This window comes from Egretta garzetta, unplaced genomic scaffold, assembly GCF_000687185.1.
Source record: "Egretta garzetta isolate BGI_Z169 unplaced genomic scaffold, ASM68718v1 scaffold154, whole genome shotgun sequence".
Taxonomy (NCBI): domain Eukaryota; kingdom Metazoa; phylum Chordata; class Aves; order Pelecaniformes; family Ardeidae; genus Egretta; species Egretta garzetta.
This window is the reverse complement of record NW_009259600.1, coordinates 4,047,065-4,056,943: the sequence shown is the minus strand read 5'-3', so window position 1 is coordinate 4,056,943 and position 9,879 is coordinate 4,047,065. Positions and strand designations below refer to the sequence as shown.

Genomic DNA, 9,879 nt, shown 5'->3' with positions numbered 1-9,879 from the left:
GTTGTCAAGGCTGTAATACATAAAGTATCTGGCTCCAGGGCTGGTTTCACTGTGGTTTTGGAATGCAGATTTTATAATATGCAGTTTACTTCCTCTGAAGTCAATGGGCTATTCAGTGGAATAAGATTTCTGAGGCACAGGTCAGCTCTTCAAAGGCACATGGGCACCCAAATCCTGTTTAAGGATATTCCACTGATTTGAAGCGAGGTGCCTACCTTACCCCCTTCGAAGGTGGGGGAATTCCCCAAAACCATAACTAGAGCCAGGTTAAACAGGCACTGAGGCACCCTCCAGGTGATCTCATGACTACTTATCCCCTAGCCTTACTTCTAGGCCACCAACATAAGATACAGGCCTTCTTTACGTGAGTGCCCTTCTTTACATGAGGCTCTGTCGGCATCAGTCCTCAGGTTGCTCCAGCTCATGCTGTGGATGGGATTGAAAGACCTGATGGATTTTTTGCCCTTGGATCTCTTGAGTTTCCGTGATGTTACTGCATACACATGTGCAGTGAGCCTGCTGCACAGATGGTCTGCACACACATGCCTCTGGTATGGACATCTGATGTTTCTGGGATGCACCAGACCAGCTGAGCAGGACCAAAGCAGCTGAATAGCACGTAGGCAACAGCATTGATAGTGTCCAGAAGCACTGTGCTTTTTGTGTCTTCCTTATGAACGTGCAACCTATGAAGCTGCCCCAAAGGATCAGATCTGCTGTGTTGGTGCGTGGTGACAACAGCACGTGCCTGCAGCAGAATTTATCTGCTGCAGCACAGTAGCCACAACTGTGAAGTCTGGAGGGGTGCCAGTGCACTTGGAGCTATTGTACTGGACCTTCAACCAAAGCTGCTGTACACCCAGAAACCCAGCCAAACACAGAAAAACCCTCAAAATTAAATTAAACCTCCAAGAGAGAAAAAGAGGACATGTGCTGGAAAACTCAGGTGTATGGCATTTTGACTTCCAGCTCCAGAGGAACATCACCTTGCTCGGCTGTCCCTTGGGCTCTGGCTATCTTATGTGCACTCATACTTTCTGGTAGATCAATGTTCTCTGACTTCTTGGGATGTGTGTGGACAGTGGCACATTTAGGTCAAAATTTACAGTGGCAGAATAATGGCTTCAGCTCTGTCCATGTTCTTTAAGAAAAACAGTTTTGAAAGGGCCCTTCAGGCCAGGGTTACACTGCAAAGCCTTGTTGCTTTACCTGTTTTAAAAGGTGTATATGACCAGAGGAAAAGGGAAACATATAATGGGTGCCCAGCTGTACCAAAATTTAAATCGTCAAGCCATCAGGGCGTAGACTAGGCATGTTTGGTTGTATTACAGGTCCTGCCATAAGACAGGTAAGAAGAGACAGGGAAGATGCCTGGCTGCAGGTTCCCAAATGTTTGCCCTTACTCTGAAGAGCTGTGTCAGTGATTTCAGTAGCAGAAAATAGAGCCCTCATATATGTAGATTATAGCCTAAAACTTGAACTGATTAGGTATTCAACTGGATGGTCCAAAGAACAGCTTTGGCTTTCTGGCATTTCCTAGAGTGGGAAACAGTATGTCAGGAAAAAAATAAATCACACCGCACTTTTCCTGCTACTCGTATTTTTTTCCCTAAGCCGTCACTAGCTGCTCTCTGTGCCCATCTCCTTAGTGAGTTCTCATGTTCTTGCACAGCCAGAGCAGCTATGGCTGCGGTCTGTGGGGTCGAGGTGTATCTGTCTTCCCTATGTGTATGAAAAGCAGGTCTCTGGATCCCTAGCAAGTTCCTCCCTTTTCCCTGGATCCAAGGAAGATACAGGTCTTTGCACCCATGCTGGGAAACCCCAGGGAGATGTAAACTGGGGACAGGGCTGGTCCAGCCCTCTCGCAGGCCTGTGGGTAGAGAGAAGGGGTGAAGGGAAGGCAGATGTGCATCCCCCCAAGGACGGAAGAATTGAGCAGATATTTGAGCAAAACCTCACAAGCAATTTCTTCCAGCTAATCCCTGCCATAATTTTTCCCACAGCAAAGCTGATCCAGTACATCATTTCCATGAGACAGTTTTATCACTGCTCACTTCTCAGAGGTCTTAGACACTTGCTTTTAATCATATAGTGTATGCTGACATCTGGTGGCATTCAGTAACCAAATCTTCGTTAAACAAATAAGTTTCGGTTTTAAGGAGCCTGCATTCTTATTTTCCCTTAGTTGGGTCCAGAAACAGGATTTTTCCCAGACCACTTCAGACTGGGGATTAATCTAACACACACATATGGGACTGGCATAGTCCTGGATCTCTTGCAAGATACTTACATGGGCACTAGCCTCCAGGTAAGGAAGGGACCACCAGCCAAGGGACCTGACTGTGTTCAACCACGGTCGTTCCAGCACAAACCAGAGCAAACGGCATCGTACCATTTCCCATTCTGAGCACAGAGAACCACTGCACTAAAAATGAGTGATGCAAAACTACCATGGGCTTTAGCAGGAGCAGAGCCACTGTAAAGCCTTAGGTGGTAACAATTCTCATGTGATTTATTTTATCTTTATTTCAAACTGGAGAAGAAGAAGCAAAACAGCACATATGAACAGTGAGTGAGATGTACCAAAATGTTGTTTCATGGCAAGTGAGAATAAGTAGCATGGAGTCAGCTGTCATGGTTTAAAAGATATCCATGATGTAGCTGTTCCATTAAAATTTGGATTAAAATCATGTTTAAATTTCATTTCCTTCATTCCTTATCCTGCTTTTGATTAGTTTTAAGAGCAGTTGATGGTCTTGTGATTTGAAGATTTTGCATTTTAAATTTTGTGTACATGGTCTGGAATTTTATGTGAAATTGTGGGTTTGATCTTTGACCTCTGTTTACTACAGTCATGATTTGCCACTAATTTGATAGCAAGCCATAAGGGCCTACTGTAAACAAGCTGCTCACTTTACATAGCTATGTTTGGCTCCTAAATGAAGAAGTATGTATGGAATATACTTTGGGTACTGTAGCCTCCTAAAGAAATAATAAAAACCACATCACCACTTAGCTCTCCAGGTAACGTTTACATTTGGAGAAAATAAGTTGCATGCCTAATAGAGACAGAAAATGCAATTCTTAACCATCTAAGGTTTGTTTGTTTAAAATTGTTCTTTAAAGTATTTGAGAGCTCAGGCCATCTCTTTTGAAGTCAGTGGGAACCTTGCCATTGATTTTAAAAGGATCAGGATTAAGCCTAAATTGGTAGGGTCTAAAAGGCAAAAATGAAAATGTCCCAAGTCTACAAATCTCTCACTGATCCACCATCCAGAAAGGAAGGAAAAAAGCCTTCTCCAAGGTCTGTAATGTACATCTTGATTCCAGGACTCCTGTTTATTGTACATTTGTAGACTTCAAGATAGAAAGCAACTTCCAGTCAGGGCTGTAATTGATAGCATATGGAGTAGTCCGTACTTGCACCATGGACTTGTAAAGCTGCTGGGGGAAGGAAGATGAAAGCTGCCTGTAAAAATCAACAGACTGTCTGTACACATCTTCCACCAGTTGGTCCTGTGCTAACACTGCTCAGTATACCCTGCTTTCAACCCGCCCCAGGCAGATTTCCCAGCTCACAGGTCCGTGCCTTCAAGGACGGACTTACACACAGGAACCAACCCAGCAAAAGTCTGCTTGTAGACATTTAACTCAGAAACATGTCTGATCATCCTGCACAAGCTTAGCACTTTTTGCACTAATCTGGCACTAGCAGCCATGTCCTCTGAGCAGCAGGTAAAAGCAAGGTCTTCAACTTTCTCCTGTATCACCAAGCTGGGACCATCTATCCCAGCAGTGAACTTCCCATCACCTGGGCTCTGTTCTATCAATGGAGAGCAGATGGTGGTGGGAACACTTAGGTACCCTGGAGGAAGGGTTGTTTTCCTATTTGGCAGAAGAGGACACCATAACCTCTTTCATTTTCTGGCTTATGGAGTCTTGGTAACTGTGACCAGAGCCCAGTAGTCAAGGATGTGGGCTCTTCTCAAGAACACGATTCATCTACAGTGACAAAGCGTAAGCTTAGAGAAGTGATAAGACATGGGCAAGCAAACACAAAAGGCCCTCTTGTTTCCTCTTCAGACACCCAAGTGCATTGAGTATCTGAAATGAAGTGACCCTGGTGCCAGGTCAAGCTATCCATGGAGGACTTCAGGAGGCAAAAGCAACTAGAGGTAGGAAACTGCATAATGACTCTGTTGCTTTATGTGGTCCCATTATCAGACAAACCAGAGTTGAGAGAGACGCAGGGATCAAGCACCATCCTAGATCATCTGAACCTGAGGCTGATGAAGCACCCGTTGCTGTTGTGCTGTGCCAAAACCAGCTGGGATAGAGTTAATTTTCTTCATAGTAGCTAGCATGGGGCTACGTTTTGGATTTGTGCTGGAAACAGTCTTGATGACACAGGGATATTTTCATTATTGCTGAACAGTGCTTATACAGAGTCAAGGCCTTTTCTGCCTCTCCCACCACCCCACCAGAAAGTGGACTATGGGTGCACAAGAAGGTGGGAGGGGACACAGCCAGGACAGCTGACCCCAACTGACCAAAGGGATATCCCACACCATATGACGTCATGGTCAGTATATAAGCTGGGGGAAGAAGAAGGAAGAGGGGGGATGTTTGGAGTGATGGCATTTGTCTTCCCAAGTAACCGTTACATGTCATGGAGCCCTGCTTTCCTGAGGATGGCTGAATGGTAGGAAGCAATGAATGAATTCCTTGTTTTGATTTGCTTGCGTACACGGCTTTTGCTTTCCCTGTTAAACTGTCCTTATTTCAACCCACAAGTTTTCTCACTTTTACTCTTCTGATTCTCCCCCCCACCCCACCGGGGGGGAGTGAGAGAGCAGCTGTGTGGGTCTGAGTTGTCAGCTGGGGTTAAATCATGACAGCAATCTCCAAAGCCTTGGGACCCAACAAAGGAACATCATCTTCTGTTAATAGAGACCCATGCTTGGCCAAAGAATATCAGATAGAAATACAGCATCAAAGTAAGGGAATCCATGCAATTAAACCCCACAATAGTCTCTTGTGTCTCCATTGCTCAGAGGTAACCCAAGCTGCTAAGAGCCTGATGGGAACCACTAGAGAAGGTGAACATCATTTCTCAGGCTGTGTAGCCCCTTCTCTTCTACCCCACAATGACTGGCAACAGAATGGGATGAGTCAAAGATTACCACCTTGCAGATTACTCAGTTTAGTCAGCCTGGAGATTTTCTAGCAAACCAAATCAAGCAGCATCTACTCCACAGGTGCTACCTCCTGCTGTGTACCACTGACAGGGAGAATTAGTCCTGTCCTGATTCTGATGTGGGTCAGCCACCACAGCCAGACACAAACCTGCACTTCTGTTGCCTTGGCCAAGGTATAAAGACAGATAGAGCCAGCAACAGCAAGTCAGGTCATCTTCCTGAAGATACTTCCCCTGAGGTATTTCTTGAACTACCCCACAGTACAACAAGGACAGCAACCAAAACCACACACACATAGTGCATTGTTAACACATCCCCAGTGATGTGATCTCTGCTGTGCTGTTTTGCTCATGTATTGTGGTTCCCACTGAAAACACCTTATATTTACATGGTTTTGAAGTGGCTCTAGTCTATTCTGCTGACCTACCTGGCAGAGGACACCCCTGCTTTGAAGGACACTCAAACAGAACTTGACTTTGGGCAGAAGCTTGCAGCACAGCTGAGCACCACTGAAAACTGGGAATAATGTTCTCAGTCAAAACATCCTGCAGATCTCATCTTCTGCTTCCACTCTATGGGATATTTCCTCAGAATATTTTAAGCATCAGTCCCAAGGGCTTTAATGCTTTTATGTCAATCACCTCGACCTGAAAAGAGCAATGCACAAGCACAGGGACATTTGCACAGACTGAGTTGGTTTTTCTAAGGGAGGGTGGTAACTGAGCAGAAATAGATTCTGAAACACTGTTTACTTTCTTAATAGGGCTGGCTTACAACATAGAGAAAGGTTAAATTTATCTGAATAACCTTGGGCTCTTAGACATGCAAGACAATCAGAGCTGTTTAATAACTAAAAGATGCCATCAGGGCCCCTGGCATGTTTAGACAGAGTGGGCATGTCTGGACCCAGCACGGAACAGCGATCCGTCACTGCTAGGTCAACTTCAAAAGCAATTCAACAAGAACTCCATGTAGAAAACAGTACAGAAAACCTGTTCCAATAGCTTTCTTATGCAAGAGAAAACCACAGTCACATTTGTATTTTAGGCAGTGAATCAACAAGAATGAAGCAAAACAACAAGAACTGTCCTCAAGAGATATTTTGGGCTGCTCCTCTCCTCCCACTCCCCTTGCACTCCTTCTCAATCTCTTACCAGTTTGTGTATTTTTGGCAACAGGGAACCATACTGCAGAGGTCACTAGCAGGCTGGTGGGGACCGCTGCTGCTTTTGGCTACCAAAGACAACTTCCCTAGCCTGGGGAAGCATCGGCCTCTTTGCTCCCCATTTTGAGCTGGGGCAGAGGTGACTGTGGGCGAAGGAGGCAGAGGAGTGGGAGAACTTTCCTCAGCCCGGCAACCTTTGACAACCAGTTGCTGCTTTTCCTCTTTGCCCCAGGATCTGCTATCCAACAAGTGCAAATTGAGGATGACAAATAAGAACATTAGCCTGGTGTTTCTGCTAAAATGATCCGCCTTGAAGTAGCTGATGTTGACACTTAAATTGTCAGCAGACTTCCAGTTTAGCGCCCCAGTTAGAAGAATGGGCCCATTCATACTTCCCTCTGAGCTATTGTTTCAACTCTCTCTAAACCGGGCAAAAATCACTGCAGCAGTTTACGCTCCAGTTCCACTTTAAAAGGGTTTTTTTTGCAACCATAATCCAAATTGCCTAGAAACTTTTTTTTATTTTTTTTTAAATGTAAGTTTAGACTCTGGAGAATAATTACACAATGCTGTAAAAATAGTCTGCAGCAATTTACATAGCCATGAAATATTGGAGCTGTTTTTTTCCAATGTACCTACGTATACATGGCTGCAGCTAGCTCCAGTATTTACAGAGGACTCACTGGAGCTGCGATCACAGAAACTGGTATTTCAAGTTACACCACACACATGAACAAAACATTTCTTGTTTGGAGGCAAGGGTTTGTATTTTGGGGTGTTATATCACCATCAAACTGAAGCACTACCTTGCCAGGTCTGCCTTTCCTATATCACCTTCTGGCTGGATTCAAATAACATCCTTGTGGCTAACGCAGGCATTGGTTATGTAGTCAAGTAGGAGAGTATTAATTTAACTTCAGTTTCTTTCCTGTAATTGCGTGTTCCTTCCATCTGCAAACAAGCTGGTCATACTGAGGGGCTGTACCCTCATTTCTTTCTCCGCAGTCTGCTGTGCTGCTGCTCATTTCTATTAGGTGTCATATCTCCCTGCCTGCTGGAAGCTCAGTCCCCAGCCTGCTCTCCTGCCTCCTGACTTGTTCTCTTCTCTCTTGATGCACCTTGCTGATGGTAGGACCACCAGTCCCCGCTGGAACCCAGCAACCAATCTCACTTCTTAAGAGTAGGAGAAAACTGCTGTAGGAGGGGGTAGAATAACTGCCTGCTGACCTTTGTCTGCTACACTGATTGTCAGGACTTTGGACATTTTCAAGCCCAGCTGACCAACAGGATAAACTAATACAACCCAATATTTCCAAGGTACAGTATGAGCTCTCTGGATTGCAAGTAGTTGTCTTGTCCAGAGCCTGAAGATGCAGTGGCTTAATTCTCCCTTTCTATGCTTCTCTAGAAGCCTATTTCTGTCTCCCATGTAATTCTGCCAAGCTCCTACCTTGCTAGCTCCTACTCTCCCTTTTAAGGAGCTTTTTTAGCTGTTGACTTCTCCAGGAGAGCTTAAGTGATCAACTCAAAACTAACAGAATGAATGGATAAAGCCACAGCCTGGGAACAAACCCATTGCCTGAAATCTCTGCAAAGAAACTATTCAGAAAATGCAAGCAAAGAATACATGGCAGAAGTAAGAATTTATGCAAGTGCCTATATGCATATGTGAACAACAACTTCCAACTCTTGCAACATAGCAGTGAGGAATTAATAACTGACCATTAGATTTAGGCTCTGATTTGAAGGAGTTAATTTCCCAGGCTGCCTTTTCAGAGCAGGGTGGGGCATTGGGGAAGTCAGAGAGAGGAAAAAAAAAAGGCACCTGAACACCCTGGGAAGGTGCAGCAAAGCTTTCCATCAAGCTCCCCTTCCCCTCCTATGCCACAAATACTCCCCAGCTGAGGGTCTCCTGGTGCCCACCGGCAGCTGCAGCCCTTGGCTGCACACGCCTGTGTGTGGGGTGACCCACTCGAGCAGCCGTTCCCACGCCAGGAAGCCAGTGCCACGTCCTGGGTCAGTCCCCACCTCTCCTGACAGCCACCCATCCCCACTGGTGTGACAGCGCATGGCGTGGCCAGTGGCCGGGGCCTGAGGGCACGGACATGGGCATCCTCCCCGTTTCAGAGTGGTCATCCTGGAATGCATCCTTTGGGGGGCCGGATGCCGGGAGCGGGCCCCTCTCTGGCCCCTGGTACAGCACACACAAGGTAAGTGCCCGCTGTGCAGCAGCATGCTGGGGCCCAGCAATGAGTGGGCTTGGGGAGAGCAGGAGAATAATTTCAGCCTCTCCCCACTGTCCTCTGAAGAGCCCCTTCCAGCACCCGTTGCTGCTGACACTTGCTCCCCCTTCCCGCCGTTGTCCAGCCCCCGCCGCCCTGGCTTCCCCCTCCAAGCTGTCCTTTCTGAGCAGGAACCGGGCAGAGAGCTGCGCTGTTCTGCACTAGAGCATCGCTGTTTTTTGTCATCGGTGTTTCTGTCACTGTCAGCGCTGACAATGTATTTGGGCAACTGCAAGAGAGAGACTGAAGCAACCCCTGAGAACTAGCAAGTTGTAGCATCTGCTAACAATAAAAATGAATTGGAGGTTGATTAAACCCTTTACCTTTTCCCTGCTTTTTGCTTTCCAAACTAGAAGGCATTGGAGGATACTCAACATTCTTGTTTTTCACTGCATAAGAAGCAAAGCACTTTTTTACGATGCAAAGTATTGGTATAAATTGTGCATAAAATGGCTTGCAACTAAACTGCTCTCCTTTCTCTGAGAGCAGCCCAGTAGCAGGTCATAACCCGGGGAAGGTCCCAAAAACTTTCCCCTCTGGATTCTGCATTTGCTACTGGGTCAATATCCAGATGGCAGGAGGCATTTCTCAGCCCCCTGTTCTCAAATGGAAGGAAAACTGTGAATTCCTGTGCTCAGGTCCCTGGAGCAGCAGGACTCCTGGCTGATGGCTGGTGGCAGTGCTTCCCAGGACCAGAGCTGGGATATTTTATGGGAGACAAGACCGTGGAGCCAAGGGTTACTGTGGAGTTGGGATTTAGGGCCCCAGGGCTGGGAGTGCTTGCAGTGCTGCCAGAGGAAGGCAGCAATAGGGAACTCCCTTGGCAGGGGGGCACCCACCTGCACATCATGGTGGGGTTATAGGTTTGCTTGCAAAACATCCCAGCCCTGCTCCTGTATTTCTTGTACAGGATTGCTGTGTTTTAAGCCTGGTAGTTTTGTGGAAAGACCTGAACAATTTTTTAGTGTTGCTTGGGTATCCGTGGGTGAGATTGGTTTTCTGTGCTTCTGTTTACTTGCAGAGGTGAGGCTTTGGAGCAGGTAATGGGTAACTATGGGTCATGTGTTGCTACCAACCTTAATTTTCCCAATAGTTAAATTCTGCTGTCTGCCCTCATTTTCACCTTTTACATTTTTGGAAATACAAGAAACCATTTCCTCCCTCCATTCCCAGCTATACTGGCTGTGATTCAGTGGATCAGCCCAGTTTCAGGTCTTCACACGGGGGCTCTTTC

At 46.2% G+C, this 9,879-nt stretch overlaps 1 protein-coding gene across 1 annotated transcript in view; it reads left to right on the top strand.

The window, feature by feature from the left end:
• The first annotated feature begins 8,468 nt into the window (after positions 1–8,468).
• Positions 8,469–9,879, top strand: part of NIPAL2 (NIPA like domain containing 2) — a 50,883-nt gene continuing 49,472 nt past the window's right edge. Inside the window, exon 1 of the mRNA XM_035893908.1 lies at positions 8,469–8,573. Coding sequence (XP_035749801.1) covers positions 8,469–8,573 — 105 coding nt within the window. The remainder of the gene's footprint in view (positions 8,574–9,879) is intronic.